At 39.4% G+C, this 26016-nt stretch overlaps 1 protein-coding gene across 1 annotated transcript in view; it reads right to left on the reverse strand.

Moving 5' to 3' along the window:
• LOC148028798 (uncharacterized) overlaps positions 1 to 26016 on the reverse strand; it is a 43342-nt gene that overhangs the window by 2844 nt on the left and 14482 nt on the right. The window contains 1 exon segment of the mRNA XM_087688491.1: positions 70 to 166. Within this exon segment, the coding sequence (XP_087544617.1) occupies positions 70 to 166 (97 nt within the window).

Consider the following 26016-nt stretch of genomic DNA (forward strand, 5'->3'; position numbering starts at 1 on the left):
AATCTTGGAGTCTCCATTGACTCCACAAGAGCTGCCTTGGTGTTTCCATTGAATCTGCAGCATGCTTACCCTTATCCTGGACCTCTACTGGATCCAAAATCTTTGTAGATTGCCCCACTTGCTGTAAAGGAAGGGAGGGCTGCAAAAACGCCAAAAACCTTGGATTCTGCATCACTTGAGTAAACATACTCACAGTAGCAACTAACTGAGTCTTGAAAGTGTCTTCATCCATAGAAGAAGCCATAAGAACTTGTGGCTCAACCATAGCAGGAGGAGTAACAAACTGTGGAGGTCTAGAAGACTCTCCCACCTCATGAACAACAGGGATCTCCTATGATGCAGACGCTTCCTCTCTGGTGTCTTCCTTTCTATCAGCCATAATGCACAATTCTGTGTCTTACACCCAAACAAGCCCTGGCTCACTCTTTAGGGAAAAAGTGATTCGGTCCCGGCCAATGGAACCATGTAACCGGCCTGTTCACTAGGAAGGGCGGTAGTGTACAACCAAAATAAATAAATGCTTTCACCCAATTAACAGTCACCCACTTTACCTGAACTTAAAGACACAGAATCATGAAGAAATACAGGAAGCTAGAATGCTCCTGTTGCCACACAGACACCCTGTTGGCCCCTAAGTTAGGCGCCCCTTGCGGTATTTCTTTATTTTTAGAAAGAGAGAGAGTACAATGAGCTGTCTTTCACCAATTCTGGGTGAAATTTGGCAGCATAACAGTATAATTACTGACCCAAATCAAGTTATCCAAGAGGGGAAACTCTGCCAAGTTTGAAACTTCTGGTTGGAGTGCAGAATTGACCATTTCAGTTTGCTGTATTTACTGGTTTAGACCTGTTCTGAAACCTGGTTACAACTCTTACTGTTTCTTGTACTGTTCAGCCCACTGTAATTACTGATTCAGACCTATTTTGAAACCTGTTTTCAGCTCATATTGTTCCCTGCACGGTTCTGCATCATCTGTGCCAAGTGCCCCTTGATTCTGGCATCAATTGGGCTTTGAATTACCCTCTGAAGAGTCCAGAATCAGTTCTGGTTTAGTGATGTTTCAGACACTTGCTTGGTGAGATTACCACCCTCACCTATTCCTCTGCAGCAAACAACTACTCCTGTTCCTGGAGAAAAGAGGCTCTTGCCTCATGCAAAAACAACATATTCCACACAGCTGTACTTGAATCAGAAGAAAGGCCCTTGATTCTATAGCATAACCATACTGTCAGGGAGAGAAAGAGAGAGAGTAGGAAGCAAGCTCAGCCCTTTGTGCATCATAGACAGGGTAGACCAGCCCTCAAGAGCTCTCCATCTGTAGCAATCCTTTTCAAATGAGCCCCTTTCAGCCCAAAAACTGCACGCTAGCCCTCTTTAAAGAGGTAAGTGTACACATTTGTGCCAAGTGGCAGCACTGTAAAATATTTCCCATTCTAGCCTTCCGGTCTAAAATTCCCCATGCTCGGTGCAGAATTTGACCTCGGTACAGACCAGAGGATTGATCCTTGTGAAAAAATGAAGATACTGTCGCGAACAGATTCTGAGGTCCAAAAATAGTAACTCCCTAAATTTTAGGAGTTGCTTCCATTGCATCCCACTAGTCTTTTGACCATCTTTGCTGACTATGGTTACATCCAAATTTACAATGTAGCTCAACTGAAAGTGAATTTCCACTGATGACTCCACATGGACTAATCTCTTGAAGATTTGTCCATCTTCACTTTGAACTAGTCTCTTCTAGGCTAGTTCTTCAACACACTTGTCCATATACACTTTCACAAGTCTCTTCCAGGCTTGTCAATCTACAATGCCATCAGTCTCTTCCAGACTTATACTGGACCTTAACTGTCCAGTCTTGACTCACTAGACATTCCTGTCCGTTTCACAAACTGGCCATGCAACTCATGCGTTTAGATTTCAAGAGGGATCCTTTCAAAAAGAAAAACCAAATAAAATATGTAATACAAATATGCGTTTAGATTTCATTTCATTTGGAGAGAACATTTGCAAATTATACACATGCTGATAGGTAACTTCTTTATTTGGTTATCATAGATGTCTTCACAGAGAAAAAACATCAATAACATACTTGCAGTGGAGGTCTTCAATAGGAAAGATAGTGGCGGTAATTAGATTTGTGATAAGTACTATAAGTTGGATTGGATTTTGATGCACCCAAGTACTCGAGGGAGTTTCAAGGTCAGGCGTAAGGATGTTGTAAACCCTAGCAAACATTGGAAATGTAGAATTTTAGAGTTCAAAAAAGTGTTTAATGGAATAAGTACAGTAACAGAAGTATTGATTCAACATGTTTATATGCACAAACAAATCTGTGTGTACAACAAGAACTACATTGCAAATTATAAACAAAATAGTAAGTTTTCAAATTTTATCATTGTTTATTCTTTTGCATCAGAGTTGTTTTTAAAAATCTTTGCAGTGTTCTAATTCAACCTTGTTTTACTGGCAGCTCTATATCTATCAATTTTACATGAATGGTAGAATGTGGAATGTTTGAGTGGCAAGATACATGTTTGGCATGAAGACATAGGTTCTTTGATCTATGACAATAACTCTGTAAGTCAACTTGCAACTCAAAATATTTTTTTTTATAATTCATTGTATGTAGTAGAAATCCAGAGATTGCAACATGTCCCACTGCCACCACTATCTAGTGGTGAATGGTTGATTGGTAACTTGGAGTTGTCAGGAGCATGTAAGTCCAAGATAAAATCTGACATCAATAGTGCTATGAAACCCACCACATGCTCCAAAGATGTGCATCTTAGTTGGTTTATTCCATTCTCATTGTTTGCACATTTGTTTGGTTTGATATTTTGAAGAAAACAAAGATTACTTATCAATGCAAGTGTCCATCTGAGGAATGGATGAGTCAGCTATTGGGTAAGTCTTGGCAAGTCAAAAGAGCATATTTTGATGAGAAGATTGAGTGGAGGGTCAACCAATCTGATCTCACATTCAGGTAAATCATTTTTACTACTTTGAATGCCTTGATTTAATTGACATAAGTCTTACTTAGATGAATTGTTGTGTTATTCGCATTTACTTACTATTATTTTTGTTTTTATTACAGGTATTTCATTGCTAGAAAAACTCTATGTATTTGCTTTCAATATAGAAGATGGCGACTTTTGCAAGGGAAGTGGATCAGCTTGGATCAAGATACCCAAGATGAGACATATACAGCTCTCATAGATGTGGTTATCTTATGGAATGGTCATAATCCTTTTGTGGTCAGCACAAAGAGCCATTGGCCCATTTCTTTTCTGAGACAATAAATCCAATGAGCCCCTTTGCAACTTCTATTTCGAGTTAGATAATAGAAAAGTCAGGATCATAGTGAGCAATCCATGACATGTAAACAATGTGCTTCTCCACATATCCTTGAGATAGTGGAATCCTTGTAAATTATTTTTTATAAAGAATGAATATAAACTTTTTTTTAAACTTTTGAGTACTTTCAATTGAGATAATCTTACTTTACTATGATCCAAGCGTGCAATAATACATACTATAATTAGTCAATCATGCTAGTTAAAATCATAATTAAATTGAAGGCTAGAGTTCTATAATCTATGCAATATTTTCTTTGCATAATGATATATTGTAGCTCATCTCTTTTACTTATTTCTTAAAATTAAATATTAAATTGGATCCAAGGGATTTTGAAGGTTTTTTAGATTTCTTTAATTCTTTTTTTTTGTATTTTTTGTAGTTGGACTTGAATATACTCAGTGATCCAAGTATATTCGAGGATATAATAATGTAGAATGAAGCATTTGTGTGTATGAGTAATTTTAATGGTTACTTTAAAGTATTGAAGTAAAGAAACTAAGGTAAGAGTTTTAATTTGAAACTTTAGGGTTAAAAAAGAACATTTAAAACCCTAGATACATAAAATCTATAACTCCAAACTCATTTTCACTTTCATTCTCTACTTCCCTACACTTGTGCTCTCCTTCCTTCTCTCTTTGTGTGCCATGGCTAGCACTCCCACCTTTGCTGCATGGATTATCTCCACATGCTACGCACACATAAGAGACCATGTATACCCTAGGTTTTGCACGACCTTGACTCTAGAGAGCTCGCTTTCCACCGTAGACCCTAGCTCTAGTATACTAGCATCGTTTTGTGATGCGTCAAACCCTCTCACATGCTCTATTCCGGACTTTGCTCTCAGATGGCTCCCCATAGATTTCTCATATAGTTTACGTGCTGGATCAAGCCATGCATGTTGGAAGAGAGGGAGAGAGACAGAGTGGAGCCAAAGATGAGCCTCAGCTCATTGTTGTTCTTCTTTCATTATTCTTCCATCATACTAACTAAAAGAGACTTACACACATAGGTATGACTAACCAAGACTAATTGTGGTTAAGTCACTGACTACACCGACTTATTGAATGCCACGCACATGCACATCTATATCCAGATAATTTCGATCACACACATAAAGATAGACTAACTGAAGAGTAACGGGAGCTTGATGTTCTAACACTCCCCCTCAAGCTCAAACCATCTGATAAACTCCAAGTAGCTATCTGAAGTATATGAACTTTTTTTACCAAGAGACTTGGTAAATATATATGCTACCTGGTCTTTGTTCTTCACATGAATCAAATCAATCTTCCCTATAAGAATCATTTCTACGATGAAATGGTAGTGAACCTCAATATGTTTGGACCTAGCATGGTAGACATGATTGCTAGCCAACATAACATTGTTGAGGTTATCACAATGCAATCTCACTCTGCTTTCCAGTTGTATTCCCAACTCTTTAAGTAGTTTCATCAACCAAACTACTTCACAAGCCGCTAAGGCAGCTCCTCTATACTCAGCTTCTGTACTAAAAAATGCAACTATAGGCTATTTCTTACTCTGCCAACTAAGCATATTGTTGCCCAATCCAAATGCATAACCACTAGTTGACCTCCTGTCATAGGCACAACCAGCCCAATCAGCATCAGTAAACCCTGTCAAGTCAAGAGATTTTCCATATGCATAAAACAACCCATAATTTGTAGTACCCATTACATATCTCATGATCCTCTTGACTGCATCTAAATGTGGTTTGCGAGGCTTTTGCATGAACTAACTAATCAGCCCCACTACCTAACATAAGTCAGGACGGGTAATAGTCAAGTATATCAAGCTGCCCACCATTTGTCGATATACGATCATATTCTTTATGTCATTCCCAACATCAATCTATAGCTTGATATTCTGATCAAGAGGTGTCTCCATAGGCTTTAACTCAGCCATACCATACTTCTGTAACATGTCATGAGCGTGTTGCTTCTGTAGCAGCCATATGCCTTGAGACGTAGATACTACCTCAATTCCAAGAAAATATTTCGGCTCACCAAGGTCTTTGACTTTGAATTCAGCCTATAAACATGATTTAATTTCAGCAATGCCCTCTTCATCATCTTTAGTGATGATAAAATCATCTACATAAACCACTAGAAACACATATCCATGATCTGTCTTCTTCGTGAATAGACTGTGATTTGCATCACCCAATCTAAATCCATGTTGCTATAAATAACAACTGATTTGAGCATTCCATGCTTTAGGTGCCTGTTTCAGTCCATATAAAGCCTTTTTCAGCTTACATACATGTGTAGGAAGGTCCGAGTGAACATAGCCTTCAGGCTGCTCCATATATACTTCCTCAACCAAATCATCGTTCAAGAAAGAATTCTTGACATCCATTTGCCATAATTTCCAGGATTTTCAAGCTCCCAAAGCAATGAGAGTTTTGACTGTTGCCATTTTAGCCACCAGATTGAAAGTCTCCTCATAGTCAAGGCCGTATTGCTTACATACCCTTTTGCAACCAGCTTGGCCTTATAACATTCTAACAAACCATATGACTTGCACTTAACCTTGTACACCCATTTGCAGCCAATGGGGACTTTTCCTTTAGGCAACTCAACCAATTCCCATGTCTCATTTCCAGTCAGGGTTGCATACTCCTCATCCATGGCAGCACACCAGTTATCATCTATAATTGCATCATCCAACTTTGTAGGTTCTTTGTAACCTGTCACACTAGCCATATATGCATAATGAGGGGTTGAATAACTAGTGTATATAAACTTTTCAACTGGTTTTCTGACTCTCTCATATCTTCATAATTGTGGCTCACTCTGAGGTTGCCTCTCATGAGGGGCGGTACATAACGACTTAGCCTTGCTCCAGGAGTCATAATAGATGGAATGCCCAACTCACTATCCAAACTATCGTTGTTAGATGACTCATAACCTACTGTAAGTGGACTTGTCACATCCTTAAGCATCTTTTCTTTTCCCTTATCCAATCTCCCCCTCACTGACATATCCGTGTCAGTGGATGTAGAAGTATGACTCCGCAAGCGTCCTGACCAAGGACTTACTGTATGTGACCCATCACCTATAGAACCACTCATAGATGTACTCACTGTAGGTGTATTTTTAGCATTACTAGTGCTGGCTGATCCATTAGTAGCCACTGCAACCGGATTTCCATACCACGATGCCAACTCATAAAAAACAACATCTCTACTAATCAATGTCTCCTGTGTAGATGGTACATACACTTGTAAGCTTTTTGGTCTTGTGCATAACCAAGGAACACACTCTTGACAGCTTTAGGATCCAATTTCTTCCTCTTTTCATCAAGAACATGCACATATGCAATGCTACCAAATACCTTCAAGTGTGAAATGTTAGGCTTATGAACATACAACCTCTCATATAGAGTTACATCATGAATCCCTACTGTAGGGGTTCTATTCAGCACATAGACAACACTCACTACTGCTTGAGCCCAATAACCATTTGACAAACTCTTCTCATTCAACATAGCTCTTTCCAATTCCATCAGTATCTTATTTTTCCTTTCTGCTACACCATTTTGCTGCGGTGTATAGTTGCAAGTTAACTATCTTCTGATCCCATGTTTAGCAAGGTACCTGTCAAAGTAATTAGAGACATATTCTCCACCTCCATCTGATTTAAGACATGAAATTTTATAGCTCAACTCATTTTCAGCATGCTTCTTGAAGTCCTTGAATGCATCAAACACATCATCCTTATGTTTGACTATGTAAAGCCAAGTAAACCTGCTGAAATCATCAATGAAGGATACATAGTAACAAGCACCATGAAAAGAAGCATTATGAGATGGACCCCATACATCTGAATGTACCAACTGCAAGGGTCGTGAGCTATTCCGTACATGTCTCATAAATGGAAACTGTGCTTTCTTTCCAAATTGACATGCATCACATACATGTCCAAAGTCATGATACTTGAACTTAGGTAGTCCAAGCACAATCTCCTTTTGCTGCATAGATTTCAGCTTTTGTACATTCACATGGCCAATCCACTTATGTCATATCTCAACATCTCGTACAGCACCATCATAATTTGCAAACATGGCTACTTTCAATTCTGGAATTGACGCATCAAGAGTAAACATTCTGCCACCTCTTCGGCCTCTAGCAATCAATTTGCAGCCATTACCATATTCTTCAACAAAGCATCCATCTCTATTAAATCTCACATGCAGATTCTAGTTTGCCATCTGTCCAACTGATAAAAGATTCTTGGTTATTGTAGGTACATGTAGTACATCATGCAAGCTCTTTTTCTTGCCATCAAGCATCAACAACGTAACAATTCTTGTGTGCTGAATGTTATGTTGGGTGTCATTTCCAGTATACACATAACCATGTGAACTTGAACCATCTCATCAAACCATTCTCCATGGGGTGTCATATGATTTGAAGCCCCTGAATCAATGTACCATCTCTCATCTCTGTTCTGCCTAGATGCATTCTTAGACACATGCTGCATGGCAAGCAATCTATCAATCTACTCATCATGAGCACTGCTAGAAGATGCATAGTGTCCATGTTGTTTGCCTTTTGCCTTCATACCTCCCTGCTTCTTGTAACAATCCTTTGCAATGTGTCCATATCTACCATAGTAATGACATTCCTTATCTCTGTTTGACTAATCATTTGACTACCATGAACCAGATCCACCACCTCTACCATGGGGTGATCTCCCCTTGCCTCTAAAGCTGCCAGATCCATGTTGGCCTTGCGTATTTGTGCCATGCCTGGCATTCTGTTGATACTGTCTATAAGTGTTTCGAGTGTCTTCTCGACCTCAAAAAGAGCCACAGCCTCTGCCGCCTCTACCACACTAGCTAGAGTAAAGAACACTATCTCTACTTTGGGACGTACTAGAACCTATATTTAGCCCAAGCTTAACTTCCTCATGCAGCAACAAAGCAATCAGCTCATGCCAATCAAGAGATTTGGCTCTCATAGAATTAGACATATCAAATGCTTTATACTATTTGCCAAGTCCATTCAATGTCACTGCAATCATATCATCCTTAGACATTGAAGATCCAATGGTGGCAGGCTGATCTATTATGTTCTTGATCTCTGTAGTGTAGGCCTGAATGCTTCTGCCATTCCTAGACATGTTATTGAACTATTGCTTTAGCTGAATCTTTCTTGCATATGTTACATTTCCATAATTCTTCATGAGTATGTTCCATGCATCCTTTGGGAAATTGCATCCAATAATCTGTATAACCATAGCATTTGATATACATAAGGAAAACCAATGTAACACCTTGCATGCTCTCTCAATCCATAGCTTATGAGCCCTTTTCTGATCATTTTTCAGATTCCTTTCATGCATTTGAGGTTTAGCCTCATCACTTGTACATTAGTCCCAATAACCTCTGCCAACCAATAAATTATTCATATGGAACTTTCATAATGCAAATTTTTTGTTGTACAGCTTTTCTCCCACAATTTGAGTGATATTGCCAGTGCCTTGAGCATTTGCCATAGTTGCAGCTTAGGTATTCAGTGATGTATACAACATGTAAGTATTTGACTCCTTTTCCTACAGTTCAGGACCAATTTCCTGCTATTCAGAACAGTTTCCGCAATTCAAGACAGTTTTCTTGACAATATGCTTGTTGTAAATTGTATTACAACAATGAAAAAACATAGCCAATTGAGCATAAACCAAGCTCAAATAAGTTCAAAACATTCTATGGTAGTGGTAAAACATCCCAGCAACAAACTATGTCCATACAAGTATCAAAGTTTGTACTGTATGCAAGTAGCAGTACCAAATATAGCCAGCCCACTACCATAACCAACAATATTTTCTCTATTAAAACAAGAGTATCTAGACCTCAAAACAGCCCCAAAACATCTCATTCAATTGCCACTCTATGTAGGAGTTGATACATGTCCAACCGGCCAGAATATATTGCATGAATGTCAAGTGAAGATGATAGGTATCCTTCGTGCAGACAATAACCAGTCAATATCCTGGTATTACCAGCAACAAATTAGTCCAAACTTTGGACTTTTAGCATTCACAATATCCCAAAAAGCATCTACCACTCAGGTGGTATGATCCAAGCATTAGTCACTAGCGAATAAGCATCACAGATACTTCAACCTTGTAGGTATATTGTTTCCAAATTCAGGACATCAATTAGTTCACTATTTCCAGCCTACAAAAAAGCTCCAAAACTGTGCATTTGACACTCCAATATCATGCTCAAATGCATGATAATAAGGGCATATACATTGTTAGGATGAAAACCACTAGCGCCCTAGAATCACCTGCTATTTACTGTAGTAAATAGCAAGTCTGCACAGGTCTGTGCTGAATATCTCAAAATCTGTGAGGAATTTGAAAAAACTTTCGTCATCAAAATGGTCCATATCGCAGGGCCGTTTCTCCAAAATCCATTTTTGTAGCAAGATATAGCTTCTACAAAAAAACAGGCTGTAAGCATAGTCTCCTTTGATGACCTTTTCTTCAGATATGATGTCTAAATGTCAAATGGCCACTGCCAAGCCTTCAAGCTTCAAGCATTCAAGCTATGATACCATGTTGGAAGAGAGGGAGAGGGATAGAGTGGAGTAGAAGATGAGCCTCAGCTCATTGTTGTTCTTCTTTCATTATTCTTCCATCATACTAACTGAAAGAGACTTACACACATAGGTATAACTAACCAATACTAACTGTGGTTAAGTCACTTACTACACCGACTTATTGAATGTCACACACATGTACAGCTGTATCTAGCTAATGTCGGTCACACACATAAAGATAGGCCGAGTAAAGAGTAACAGAAGCTTGATATTCTAACAATGCAAAAGGTGATAAATCGAGCCCTCGTGCATGTGGGGTAGCATCTCTGCACCAAAGTAGTGCCCACCTCATCCCAAGACTATGCCACGATGGATCTCATCGAGCACAATGCAGCATTTGCCATATATGTTTTGTGCATTGAGGTGCAAGAGGACAGTGAGGAAGACATCGATACACCCTCTCCGCCACATCTAGAGTATTTTGAGAGGGAGCCTAAGGAGATCACACTTGATTCGAGAGTAGAGGTAGCACAAAGCTTAGCCATTGTGCGCCCACCTCCTTGCCATGTTGAGACACCGACAAAGTGATGAGCCACTCCTTGCTTCTCTCCATGCTATCATTATCAAGGGGGTGGAATATTTACTTATGCAAGATGTACTAGAAATTTTGGAGCTAAGGGAAGAAGAGCTATATTGTATCATGGTATGTGATGCACCTAATGATTTTATAGATTTTGATATACAAGATGTGCCAGTACATGTTGATGAGGTGGCTCGATAAGATAGCATGAGTGTCGATGGCATATTTGCCATTGTGATCATCCAAGAGTAGATTGAGAATGCGGCACCACAGTATGAGATCTCAGATGATGAGTTCGAGCGGTTGCAAGAAAGCATTTTCGGACCTCGACCCGGCTACGCAGTATCTTCCCAAGAGAGAGATGAGGGTGGCCCAATTGCATGAGCAGATCTAGATGCTCCATTACACTAGCAGATACATGATGTAGAGAAGGTAATGTTATTGGATTAATGTTATCAGATTCGCGTAAAAAATTACTAGTAGGGTCTCTAGGGCATTGGGATTGTGCACATAAAATTTTGTTGGGATCGGGCCCCAAGAGTTGCCTTGGCCGGAGGCTCGCGTTGTAGGGGGCATGATCCCCATATGCAAGGCTTCGACCAGGGCAGTTCAGGCCCCCAGACGCAAGCCTTTGGCCAGGGCAGCTCTTGAGGTCCGATCCCGAAAAATTTTTATGTGCACACTCCTGATGCCCTAGAGGCCTTATTGGTAAAGTTTTACGCCAATCCAATGTATATATCTTTAGCACACTCCATGCATAGTGAGTTTGACACAGCGAGTCTGACATTGAACTTGTGTGATCTAGGACATTGTCTATATAGATGAATTTTCATCTAGACAAGGTGGCCGATCTGGTAGCCAAGGAAGGGTGCAAGACTCAGCATTGAAGGTGTATATCGGCTAGCTTGTGAGTGACATTATTGTATTCCATAAGACATGCTCTCTGTGGATTTTGCTAAGAACTTCTTGAAGTTGAGGGCACTAACGAAGGTTGGGCCCTTCAAGACCATCCCAACAAACTCTAACTTGGATAAAGTAGTGTTGCTTTGACGTTCGAAGCTCCTCTACTTATTCTCTAGTACTAGGTCTGGGCCACTTTTTTCCATGGTGGCCCATGGCATGGTTGTTGGTGTTGAAGACCCCAATATCATTAGGAAAGAACTACTAGGGAAAAATGTGTTGCTGCCTATGATCAAGAATAGCTCTAACTATGGGGAGTTTAGCTCAAAGAAGCCTAGGACAGAGTAGATGTACTTAGTGTCAAATGATATCTAATTACCAGTCTAATGTAATTTGTAATCTTCTCTTGAAGTAATGAAAACTGTTGGATTTGCGTGCAATGTAGTTTGTCATATGCGTCGTTTATCATAGTTTTTTACTTGAATGTTACATTTATTTATCGGATCTATATGCAACATGATTCATACCCTAAATTTAATATGTAGTGCTTTATCGAGTTCGTGTGCAACATGTATTTGTTCCAAAGCATTTAACGATAACTCAAAGACATAAATAAAAAAAATAACAAGTGAATAAACAAAAATAAGATGCGCCAAAAAATTTGTATTCATATTCATAATATTTTACATGGGATCCATTACAACCAAGGTTTTACAAAATCTCTTTGGAAGCTACATTCCATATATGTTTTGGTAGTACACCCCTATCGTTGTTGATCTCCACGAGCACTCTCCTTCCATTGCCGGAAGAACCTCACTATCCACAAATCCCTATCGGTGACGGTGACTCTCCTTGCATGTATTGCTGCATAGACCAAGTCTTCGAACTAGTCGATGACGTAAGCTTTGACAGCTTCCTGTAGTGCAAGGAGGGCTTGGACACTCCAACAATTGGGTTGTTGCAAGCATGTTCCATCTGGGAAGTGCCTCCTATTGTTCCTAATGAGTATGCTGTCCATAATCTCACGCACTAGCCTCTAGAATGGAGCCATTGGTATCAAAAGGTGTGTGGTCTTCTGGTAATGGTGGATGTCACGAAGAGCCATTGTGCCTGGCTTCCATCGACACTTGTGATGCTGGCATGGTGGTGGGGTTGGGGGAGGTGGCCTCTGCATAGGATTTCTAGGGGGTGTCTCCAAGTTGCTTGCTTTTGGTCTGTGCCATGTCTTCTAGGAGAGAAAACTCAAAACTCAAAAGTGAAATGTGTAAAATAAGGTGAAACTTTAAACTTATAGAAAAACTTTCAAAAAATCCTTAAACCTAAATCAATGTATCTAGGCTTTGGAAAAATATGATTAGTAATTCGATTTATGTGAAATTTTACATGTGGACTCCTCTAGGGTACATAAACTACTCGAAAAAATTTTGGCCTCATCAAAGGTCTCTGGGACACCTGTCCGGAGGCTCGTGTCTGGGGCCCTAAATTTGGGGATTTAGGTCCCCAGACACTAGCCTCGGGACAGGTGTCCTAGAGACTTTTGATGGGGCCAATGTTTTAATATCCATGAGTTTTTATGATGCCTGGCATGTGGGTGAAGTTTCACTAGATTTTGATTTTGTAATATTTTCCTTCCTCGTCGAATGACTCCCCCTTTAATTAACGACATTAAAAAAAAAGAATAAACGCCCCCTTACTCACGCCGCCAGTTGGTGGAGGGAGGGAGGGCTGTCATGTGATGACGAGTGGGAGTGGGGGCATGAGGAAGACGAGTTCATCTTCCGAGCTGATCTTGGTCATCACGAAGAGCACTGTAGGAGACGACATGATGACAAGATGGGATGGCGGAGGAGTTGCATGGTGGCCAACGGCTGATGTGGGAGGACATGATGATGTGGAGCGAGGAGGCATCGATTGCATGGCTGCCATACACCTTGCCACCCTGATGGGGATAGGGGGGCTCCATACCATACTATTTCCCCCTGCCCCAATACCACTACAAAATCCCCCTTAGGTGTAAGGAGGAGGGGGATTACTACCACTACCCTCCCCTGTTGTCGGTCTTGAGAGAGAGAGAGAGAGAGTAAGAGAAGAGAGAGGAAGAGTAAGAGAAAATAGAAAGAGAGAGAGAGGGGAGAGAGAAATGGAAATTTCCCTTGGAGGCTTCCAAGCTTCCCCTTTCATTTTCCCCCTCTTTGAGGGTTCTCATTGTCGATTTCCTTCCACAAGGAGTCAACTCTCTTGTAGCCCGAGTGCGTAGCTGGAAGGAAAAAGCTGAAGTATACGATGCCTCCCAAGCGAAGTAAGGTCCAATCGATTGTGAATCCTGCTTCAACCGATGGAGCTGCGAGTCAAGGAACCGCAACACTTGGTAATTGGGTGTGTCTCATAAATCCTACTTTGATGGGAACTCTTAAAAACATAGATCGACTTCATTGGGAAGGGAGAAGTATTCTGGTAAAAATCTATGATAACTAACCACCAATTAGGTTGCTGTGTTTTATTGCACTCTGGCAAAAGGAACAACTTGCACAAAAGATTACGCACGGATGCACAATGAAATCAAGGACATTATTGATTGTGTTCATAGTGCATTAGATTTATGCACTAGCATTGGCATGCTTGAGAGGTAAAAGAAACTGAAAAATGGGTTATCGGAACAATAAAGTATAGGCATCATTAGGCGAAAACCATACTATTTGCATCGCAAAATTTGTGAAATTGGAAAGGTAGGTATAAAGGCTTGAATCGAGTTTATGATGATCATGGGTTGCCATGAAAACGATTGAGTATGGTTGGGTTGTTGCAATACTAAGTCGAGTATTAGGCTCCTGTAAATCGTTAAAGAGAAGTAGCTCGCATTTGCATTAGGCCTGATAACTTCATGTCCCCTGCACAAAAGAAAAATACAAGTCTCTATTTATGTTTTTCATAAGTGCATTGAAATGAATTCCCAAGAGTATAAGCTCCGCATTGCATCATCATCTTAGGAAAGACTTGCATCTAGATTGCGTGGCATCATGGTTAGTTTCAGTTTGCAGTGCTAGGGATTCTCTTAAGGATAGATATAAGACATGCTTATGAAGTGCTAAACTTAATTGCTCAAAGCAGTTCAATAAGATGAATCCTATAGGATACATAAGGCTAGGGCTTAACTCGACTTATTTAGGGTTTAAAAGTAAATGAGTCAAACTATTGTTACATTCATACGTTGACCTTGAGAAAAGTGAACGACTCATTGATCTCTATCCTAAATCTGGCCTCGATAAAACCAAAACAACCTTAGATATATCGCCTTTAGACATGATACAACTCGATGTTAATATAAGAAAACTCGAGTGTCATTTTCCCAAGACAAGAACCTTGGACTAAGGGCCAGGAAGCTAGGACAGCTACAATTAGAGAACTATCAGATATAGATCCAATTGCATAATTGCTCGCTCCTATCACATAGGAGTGGGGTCGGATTAAGGTACTCTCTATCCCTTGGAGGATATTAGAAATTGACACCAAGGCAAGAAGGAAAAACGCTAAGCATCAAAGATAGGGACTCCACCTTAGCAGTTGTTCCGAGCACTCGCCTTCACCATTATTTGTGCTTGTAAATTTAGAAACACCGCTTGTAAAAGGATTGTATGATCCCAAACTCATAAAAGAAATGGGAGTAATGAATCAAGTTGAAGTCTTGGAGGGCGCACCAAACCACCCCCAACTAGCCGCCAACCTTAGCCAAGGGGGTTCTAATAGCCGTGATGGGAATGTGGACTCAACCCGCCATGAGAGGTCTCTCCGCGGGTTGGTTTGAATGTGGGAGGACACTTGGATGTCAGGGGGGATCTGGCTGTAAATTCCCTACCTCCGGGTCATACTCAAATGATCTGCGTGACTCGAGATAGATTCTCAAGCTGGCCCCTGTTACTAGTGAAGGGTGGAATCTTGGAGGAAATAAGGTGTATCCTCACGGATTGTGGAAATTGTCCCTTTTGAACAAGACTTGTATCTCAGTTAAAAGTTTACTTCCAAGGAACCTATCTGAAATTGTTTGCGTGTCAGTGCCATAAGATTATGTGAACGAACCATGTTTCCTAAAAGGCTTAATTAAGGAAGGCGATTTTAAATGTCACATATAAATGTGATAGGGGCTAATTAGATAACTAAAGTATGCCTATGGAGGGAAGGGGGTGGGTGGAACCCCGATGGGTTTGTCCTATGACAGGGTGGTCCCAGAGAATTGGGAGGCTTCTCACAAGGTTTTACTGTCATTTGACCTTTAGGCAGCGTGGGGTTAGAACCCGATTCATGCCATTTTAGGGGACTAGAATGGGATTATGCCCTATGGCAGAGAGGTGGAGTGATGCATCCCTCTCGTTTCTCATTCTCCTTGAACCAAGTGGGGTATGGATCATCTTCGGATTGGGTAACTTTGCATAAAGTAGAATGTCCAGGACCCAACACTAGAATGTTGTTAGGAGACCTTGACCACTAGGGACTCAAGTTTCAGGTCGATCCTAGTGGGTTCGGCCGCGAACGTTCCAGACTTGGGACACCCTAGGCAGCAAACCCTGTGACATTCCATGGGAGTGTCGAGCGACGACGCTTAGATTCATTTATCGATGGACTGCCAAAAGGTGCTTGGATAGATAATAGGCAAGCAAGCCGCCCAACAACTAAAACAATTAGGATAGATCGGGAAGAGTGAAGTGATATTTTCATTAGAATTTTTTTTTCCTTTTACTCACTTGTGGATTGCTGCCACTTCTAGACTTATGAGGCATGGAGCAGGTTCCTCATATTTCATATCATGTTTAGGATAGTTATGAACTCTTCAAGCTATCATAGACGATATGACATGATGGGGATCCTAGATTGGCTCTACAACCCCTCACTGTTGTATGTGGAAAGGCGTTGGACTTGGGGTGCGGGATATTGCTACATAGATAGCAACCGACTCGCCTATCTTCAAAAAAACCTGAAGAGGCTAAAGTGGTTCGAGGACTTGAAGATTATCAAGTTATTCATCTTCCATGAGGCTCGTGTGAACTCGACCCTACACATCGGACGCCGACAAGTAGATTAGAATTGCTATATCTATGGAGAGGTGGTTAGAATCTTACTAGCAGACAAAATTAAAGTAATGGGGAAAAATGAACATCACGGCTATCAAAAATATGGATTTCCTGAACTTCCCATGACTTATCGCTTTTCTGAGAATCCATTCCCCTGATCCATACTACTATTCTGTCCTTGTAGCCGGATCCAATAGGGAATTATTAACCTGGCATTGATGTAACTCCTGAAAAGAAAATAATCTCAGCCAATCTCTATCTATTCTCGAATAATTGTACTTGAGGCTTACGCTTCCCTATGGTTAAATAAGAATTTTATGTTCATTCAGATTGTTGCATAGTAGCGATGGAAAATATGTGCGTGTTGATTTAAGTTGTATACTTGAGTTGACCATACTGCCAAACTTTCTTGATCTGCAAAGTATGGACCATGTGCTTCAAGTATATGATACACAAGAAGAGAGATTAGAAACACAAACTAATTCAAAATGATGACATTTTTTGTAATGGTGACAATGCTGACCATGTAGTGTGTTATACTGTTTGTAGTCCATGCCTCCACCATGGACTTATAAATTTCAGCAACTATCTGTTTAAATGTATTGGTATCACCATCCCTAAATCTCAACTTTTGTAAGAGAGCTGCTAGTCTATCTAGGTGTATCCACACTTCTGCCTTTGCAATCCTCATTCGTCCCCCATTGCTCCAATCCGGAACAGCAAGGTGCAACTTTTTCTATGTTTCATACTTCTCTGGTTGTTTTACAAGTATATTGCCTTCCTCATCTCTGTTGAGAATTATAGCAAATGATGCTTGGCCATAGAGGCCAGATGAATGCCCATAGAGGCTAAATCTATGCCCTGAAGAGGCTAGCAGATATGACAAAGATGTATGCTCTATCTAGGAAGAGATGTCCAAAATCCCATATACACAGTGAGTACAATGGTACTATCCCCAAAAGCTATAAAGGCATGTACTTGTTCACATTCATTTCAAGAAAAAGAGTACTATCATTCTGTGTCACTCAAGATTGTGTTTATGAGTCCAAGTTAATCTATCTTGGAACCTAATTCACTTGAGTTAAAAATCTTTATCTCAATCGTGTTTTATGTTTATAACCTCCATCCGCCATAGCTAGCATAGCTCTAGATCCGTGTTTCTTAACATGGTATTAGAGCTATGGTGAGCTATGACTAGCTTCATTAGAGTAGAGTCCTTCTTTAGCCCTGTTTTGTTATGAATGGATAGTAGGAGTCGAACCTACGTTTAGGCCCTCTGCCATATCCATACCTTAGGCTTATTGGCGTAAGTTTGGCCTGTAGTGGCCATGGCGGGCATCCAAGACCTCTCACAAACATCCCTCCACCTTCGCACTTCGACTTTGATAAGCTTGAGCTGAAGACCACCCAGCAGCAATAGCAACAGGTGAAGAAGACAAACAGCTGAAGCCATGGAGCTCTCGCAGCACATACACGCACAAACACACTCTCTAGGTGCCACTATTCATGTTGAGGGCTTAGAGGGTACAACCAATGGTGGGGCATGTGGCTATGGGGTGCTTTACAACAACAACATGTAAGGGAGCAACACAGCATCCATCAGGAGTGAGTTGTTTGAGGGCAGTGAGCTCTACAAGGCCACTAGCCTTTGCGGCAAGAAGTCGCCACCTCTACAAGGCCAGCGGTACAGTGTTGGTTATCGTTACAGCCACCAACTTCTGTCCACCCACTACCAGTAGCAAGGGGCCGCACTGGTGCAACCCTCCTTACAAGCACTGCAACCTATCAGAGTCTGCGTATCAACATCTCACAACCTACTCCTACTCTACTGCTAGCAACACCTCCAAGGGGGGGTCAGTGGGTCTTGTCCCCATTTTGTACAAGAGGGGCCCTTGCACTCACCAAGGCAGGATGCGTTTAACCATTAATGGGCTTGGGCAGTTCAACCAGGTGCTGCTCACGAACGTCGATGGGAATGGGCACGTGAAGTCGCTCTTGATAAAGGGATCGAAGACCGGGTGGTAGCCCATGGTGCAGAACTGGGGCTCCAACTAGCAAGTGCATGTATTTGACCTCAGAGGCCAACCCCTCTCCTTCCAAGTTTTGATCGACGACATCGTCCTCACTTCATACGATGTCACGCCTGCCAACTAGCAATTCAACCAAACCTTCCAAGGATGGCAAGCTCCCTAGGCACTCCTGCATCTTCCATATGCATCTCATCCCACCATTCATAACTACCATATACATACTGTGCTTTCCAAACCTTCAATGTGATACCAAGCCACATATTCCTGCAAGTCCCAAAGCCATCCTATATGGCCAAAGAAATGTAAGGACCTCACAAGGCCAAATGAAACTCCAAAATCTATGTATCCCAAGATCTATGTAATGGTCCAACATGTCATGTCAAGTCACAGCAATGTACCTATTTGTAACCATCTTAAACTCATTGAGAAAAAGAACCTCACAAGGAAGACTAGAGCACAAGATAATGAAGAACAAGTCAAAGATGAAGAGCAGGAAGAAAAGACACCAAGAAGATCGTGATCACCCAAGGTTGCCAAAGAAGCAACAAGAAGATAAAGAAATTTCCTGCTGACAACAAAGAATTTCCCATACTGGATGTAAAAACCATTAGACCAAGATGTAAAGTTTCAAGCCTTAACTTGATTAGGCTTCCAAAGAGCTAGTCTCTTGGTCCATGTTTGCATGCAGGGGGGGCAAAAGCTAGGAAGGGTAGGAACTCATCATTTGAAGGGGTGTGTTGAGAATTATAGCAAATGATGCTTAGCCATAGAGGCCAGATGAATGCCCATAGAGGTTGAAACTATGCCTTGAAGAGGCTAGGAGATATGACAAATATGTATGCTTTAGAAGCTTTAGGAAGAGATGTCCAAAATCCCATATGCATAGTGAGTACAATGGTACTATCCCCAAAAGCTATAAAGGCATGTACTTGTTGACATTCATTTCAAGAAAAAGAGTACTATTATTCTGTGTCACTCAAGATTGTGTTTATGAGTCCACCTCCATCTGCCATAGCTAGCATAGCTCTAGATCCGTGTTTATTAACAATCTCGAGGTGGAGATATAAACTTCCTAGCCTTGGGTCTGCCAAAGCATGGTTTACAAGGGATATTTCCACTCTTTCTCAAATTTTTATTGTCCTTTTTTATTTCTACTTGGCCCCCATGCAATCCAACTTCAAAGAGGACTTGTTCTACCTTCTTGCATGTAGCATTAGCTTGTGACACATGCTGCATCTTGCATGAAAAGCATATATATTCATATACTAGCTTCTCAATTATTCTAACCAAACAATGCAATGTGCAAAAGTGAACCCTTGTCAGTGGTATTTCCAAAATAGGGCGCCAATTTGGATCCACTGGAACTAGCATTCCATTTCTCATGACTTTTTGATCATATGTTGGAGCATCTTGTTGTCTTGCCTTGGCAAGCCATTCTTTCTTTCCATATTTCCTTTCTTCCTAGTTTTCATACAATATATGCACGGAAATTTCACATTCACTGCATTTGATAAACCAAACATACACTTCAATGTTTTTAAATCACTTGCAAGATGCCATTCAACTTGATAGTTCCCAAACCCCTCGATGTGTAAAATTGCTCCATTATTTTTCTGTTGAATAACAATGGGTATATTAGTGAGGTTAAATTTTTTTAAAGTACTTCATGGTCCTCCTTTGGTACTTCAAATGCTGCAAGCCACCATATTTCATTCTTTGACTATACATTGAAGTATAAAGGATGGTTTTCATCGATGTTGGGATCCAATGCTCAATTCATAAGTGTTATACTCACACGTTCAAGTATTTGCCCCTTAATAATCTCACTCTCATCAAGTTTGAGGACAAACTTAAGCTAGCCTCTACATTCTTCCATAGAAATATTGTAGAACTTGACCATAGCAATCTGAACCCTACATATATACAATACAAAGTTGTTGGGTGCATTCAATACAAATGCAACTTCTTTGGAATCATACTTCAATATGTGTGTATTTTCCAGATGCGTTGGCTCACCAATTAGTTCTAAAACTTTCTCATTTAGTTGTTTTCGAGACTTCCTCACGTGAAATGGTTTAAAAAGAGGCATTACTTGCTTAGTTTTGAAGACTTGCTTAAATCATGTATCCAATTGTTGATATAGCATACTATATGACTCAGAACTCATTCCCACCTTGTCACATAATCCCTGAGTATCTGTAGTAGTAAAAAAGTCGCTCACATCCCTAAGATGTTCACTTGCAACACCATCTACAATGTCCCTGAATTTACGATTTTCCAATGCATTTTTTACCACATCCTTGCTTAGGACTTTGGAAATAGTATCATTCTCTGGATGAGGGAACATATTTCTCATTGTAGCAACCTTTATATACGTCTATGATATTGTCCACTTCCTTTGGTTAATTGGTGAATTGGTTTAACTAATCGAATGCGCCAACGTGCTTCTTTGGTTTTTAAAGTGGGCCTAATCTCCAAAGTTTTTGTGAGCTTCCTCTTTATGTTTCGATTCTCCTTCTCCAAGTCCATAACTTTAGACTGTAACTCCATATTTTGTACGCGTATATCCTGCATAGCATCTTCAATGATAGACATTGCTTGTTGTAGGCTCTGGTTCTCCCTATCCTTCTTAGCCAATAATCTATCATTTTCCATCAAAGACTGCATGTTCCCTTGTAATCTTGTCTGCATATTTGTCAAGGCTTGATGAACCCCTACTAATCCTTGTGTGACAAGTCTGCATGTGTATCCATACAATCCTTCATTGCCTTCACAAACGAACTTTACAAATGATGTAAGCCCTTTAAATTGTGGTGGCCTTTGAGTGACTAGATCGGGTGGATAAATGCACCCATCAACCCAAAGGTCCACGTTTTTTTTCCCTGCATTTATTTCTTGTTGCATCTTGTATCTTATTCCATCATCCCTTTCTATAATTCTTTTGAACATTGGTGCATATTCATCCTCCAATTGAAAGTGAATATCTCTGTTTCTCTTGGTACATCTTGCACTTGCATCCTGTAAAGAAAAATATATGCCAATTTTAACCTTACACAATTACACCCCTTTGATTAATAGTAAGCTAAGGAATCGATACCAATTTTCTAATCAATAGTAAGAACATCTAAATATCTGGGAGCTACAGGTCAGCATCAATCTAGTAGCATGCAGCTAATTCTGTACTGGCTCAAATCACACAATTACACCCCTTTGATTCATTACATCTATGTTCTTTTTTATCTAGTTGGATCTTGTCTCTTTCTCTTGATTGTAGTCATGATAGACCCTAATCAACCCCTAATATGCCTGAAATCTTAGCTTTTAATCTACCTCTGATCAACATGCAATCTTATCTTATCTTCTATCCAAAATATTCTCTCTCTCTTTCTCAGTCTCCCTCAAGAAGAATTAATCAAAGATATTTAAACACATTTATACAGAAGCTTGGCTAGTGGAGAACAATAACATCATCTTATCTTCTACCCTAATTTACTCTCTATCACTCTATCACTTATTTTCTTAGTTCATCTCACACAGTCCTCTCTCTTCCCCCCCACCCTTCTCTCTCTCTCTCTCTCTCTCTCTCTCTCTCTCTCTCTCTCTCTCTCTCTCTCTCTCTCTCTCTCTCTCTGTGTGTGTGTGTGTGAATCAACACTTAAGGATTAAACAATAACTATGAAGAATAACAACATCAAAGAGATTACAAAAATAAATATACATCCATTATCACTTGATTGCTTGTAGTGTAGAGTGTTGAAGAGGAAGATATCTTATAGCATAGTACTGAAGAGGGAGATTGCTTGTAGCAGGGTAGAGAGTGTTGTAGATAAAGATTATTTGATTTCAGTAAATGCTATCAAAACCATTCATGAGATTGCTTGTAGCATGGTAGAGAGTATTATAGATAGTACTGAGAGTTGCTTCAGAAGAATTCGTATGCGAGAAATCGTATTTTGGAGGGAAGGAGAGGAGTACACAAAATTTTGAAAAAAACTAGAGCTTTGAGAGGAAATGAAGAAATGCCAAGAAATATGCATATACTTGTCCAAAAATGATAAGAGTTTACAAGGAAACTCTTGAGTCAAAAAGGTGTCTTTGGGTAAAAAATAATCTTAAAATGTGACGTGTACGTCATTTTATATCTTTTTTAACTTCCACCCTTTTAAGAAGCAAGAAAGAAAATAATTCTCTTATATTTTCATGTTGAAAAGTCACAAGGGCATTAAAGAGCCGTATATTAATGATTGGCTCCATTTTTATAGAAAATAGAATTGTATTTTTTTAGTTATGAGGATTTTGAGAAAAAGTGACCTTATTCCACATTTTGAGAATAAAATAATAGGTGAAATCTATTGAAAATTCAAATATGAGATTTTCTTGATTGTAGAAGATCTCTTATTCTAATATTATTTTGGAATCTCTTTTCAGAGAGAGAGAGGTGAGAGAGTATATTTCTCCTAATGCCTTAGCCATTTTAGCCTTCTACACTCATGTGACTTGGGGCTGTCCTCTTGGCTAAGTTTCAAATATGGAGGCAATGGAACAATGATTGCTTTGCCCCTCTCCATATTGAAATGCTAGAATATTGTTCCAACGTATTCGTGTTGAGATGTGATCAACATTCCCTAAGTCCTTCATATCAAAGGTTTCATGCAACTTTTTCTTTAGTGCATCCACATCCATGATTGACTTCCCAGCAATTAGCATGTCATCCACATAGAGAATCAAAATCATAAGGTTGCTACTATCAATAGCCTTCCTACTGTATAAATAATCATCAATATTATTGCTAGTGTAACCTTAAGACATTATAAAGGCATTGAACTTATGATTCCATTTCCTAGGAACCTATTTTAAATCATATAAGCTCTTATGTAGCTTACACACTAACTATTCATTGGCTTCCATAACAAACCCTTTATATTGCTGCGTATAAATATCCTCATGTAAGCCTCCTTACAACAATAAAGCTATCTTTACATACATTTGAACTAGCCATGTGTCTTCCTTGGTAACCAATGCAAATATAAATAATCATCAATATCATTGCTAGTGTACCCCTAAGACAGTATTAAGGCATTGAACTTATGATACCATTTCCTAGGAACCTATTTCAAATCATATAAGCTCTTATGTAGCTTACACACTAACTATCCATTGTCTTCCATAACAAACCCTTTAGGTTAATGCATATAAATATCCTCATGTAAACCTCCTTACAACAAGAAAGCCATCTTTACATCCATTTGAACTAGCTCCATGTCTTCCTTGGTAATCAATGCAAATATAATACAAAGCATGGTCATCTTCACCATTGGTGAGAATATCTCATCAAAGTCAATCCCTTTATCTTGCATGAATCCTTTTGCCCATCAATCTTGCCTTCTTATGCTTAGAGATTGCATCAGATAGAGATTCTTTCAAATTGTAGATCCACTTGTATGGCAATACATGTTTAACCTTATTAAAAGAAACTAACACCCAAGTGGCATTTTTCACGAAAAAATCCATTTTTGACTGCATAGCCTTTTTTCACTTTATGATTGTCATCCCTAGTTATAGTATCAGTATAAAGGCTCAACTCAATCCATAACCCTGACACAACCTAGAGATGGTCTGTATACCTTTGATAGTCTAGAAACTCTCATAGAATTCCATCAAAATAGCTCAATAGGAGCCTATGGTTGTCCCACCTCTCTATGTTGTGATTGAGAGGTATCAATAAAGAAGATTTACTAGACTAAGTATGCCCTAAAAGTGAATAGGTGTAAATACAAGATTGGATATTAGTCAATTTTTTAAATAAGAGACCTTACGGTGTCCTTTATATTGTGTTACATAGCACAAGCTATTTTAATGCACATTTTCCTCTATATAGACAACTTTGGTATTAAGAATAGTCAGTGGCTATGGTTGGCAACAATAATGTATTCTATATATTGGCTCTTAATGACAATTTGTATGGAACCAACTATTCATTGTGGGCTTATATGATGCAGTGTATTGTTTTGCAAAGGGCATTGAAACATTTTACATGGAATTAAAAGATAACTAGGTGGTGTTTTAGAAGCTACAAGTGCAATAGAAACAACAAAAACATGTGTTACTAAGGATGTTGCAGGTTCTAGTCTTGATGTAGTTAATGCTAGAGTACCACTACTACCTACTCTTGAGCAGATACATTAGAATGGTAGAGATGCAAATGCTCATGCTTTAATTACATTGTCTATTACACGTTCCATGATCTCACATATTTTCTCATGTAAAATAGCTAAGGATACTTGGGATACACATGTGTTTGTATTGGAGGAAATGAGGTATGTGTTGCTTACCTATCTAAGTAGTTAGAATAGGAGGAAATGATACCTATGTTGCTTACCTATGTAAGTAGTTAAAGAGTGAATAGATAGATCAATATGAAACTATGGATAGTTTTAAACAAAGACCAAAGATATGAAGGACCAATTGTTTCCATAGATGAGATTTTTCTAGTCTTGTTTCCTTCTATTCTAGCTACTTAAGTAGTTACAATAAGAGAAAATGAGATCTATATTTCTTACCTATGTAAGTAGTTAGAGAATGAATATATAGATGAAGATGATTCCATGGACATTATTTTAACAAAGACCAAAGATCTTAAGGACCAATTGATTTACTACATCTGAGGTTTTGCTAGACAATTCATTTCTATAGAATGTTCCCAATGGTCTCCCTCATTCTTATCAGAGTTTTGCATCTACTCTTCATTTGATGATAAAAGGAAGTCCAAATGCTTTGTTAATTGAATAGTTGGTTTTTGTTTTGCTATAAGAAGAATAATCTATGCAAAACGAGCCCATTACTAGAGAATTAGTAAAGCTTTGCTATTGCATTGGCAAGATTTACTCAACTACTCCAGCCCTTTTCCTTGCTGTATTTCTCTCACATTCAAATCGAGCCAACTTGTGGCTAGGTCAAGGATAATATCTACATTTTTTGTTTCCACATGGCCAATTTTCTTCTTTTCTTGCTCTAATCCTCTATTTTATCACTTCATCAAAGTCTCTAGTATTACATACTACTCATTCTAGGCTTGTGGCTCAATTTTGACATTTGCTACACTCCATAAACTAGCTAGTTTTGGAGTAACATGTAATTATGCGGTATCTTTGTTTTCAATCTCCTTGCTCTGCTTCTTCTTTAGCTTTCTTTACCTCTTCAAGATCTACCCTAATCTTTTCTTGCAATTGTGTCAAAGAACTCATCTCTTCTTCCAGTTGATTTTTTCCTTAATAGCATTCATATAATGGCTCTCTAGCTACACTTGCATTGCTCTTACAGCTCTTCATACTCTCAATCTATGTTCTCTCTTGCTCTCAACACCTTCTTCTTTAGATTGTATGAATCCTTAATTGCTTTCTATCTATAGGTATCATGGGTCATTTTCTCTCTCTTCAATGTAGCCAGGGTAGCTCTTCATTCCTCATCTAGTGGGTCCCTTTTCCCCTTTGATTCTTTTAATAGATCCTCAAAGTGTT

This window comes from Lygodium microphyllum, chromosome 11, assembly GCF_053477565.2.
Source record: "Lygodium microphyllum isolate KBCC chromosome 11, Lygodium_microphyllum_v1.1.10, whole genome shotgun sequence".
Lineage (NCBI taxonomy): Eukaryota > Viridiplantae > Streptophyta > Polypodiopsida > Schizaeales > Lygodiaceae > Lygodium > Lygodium microphyllum.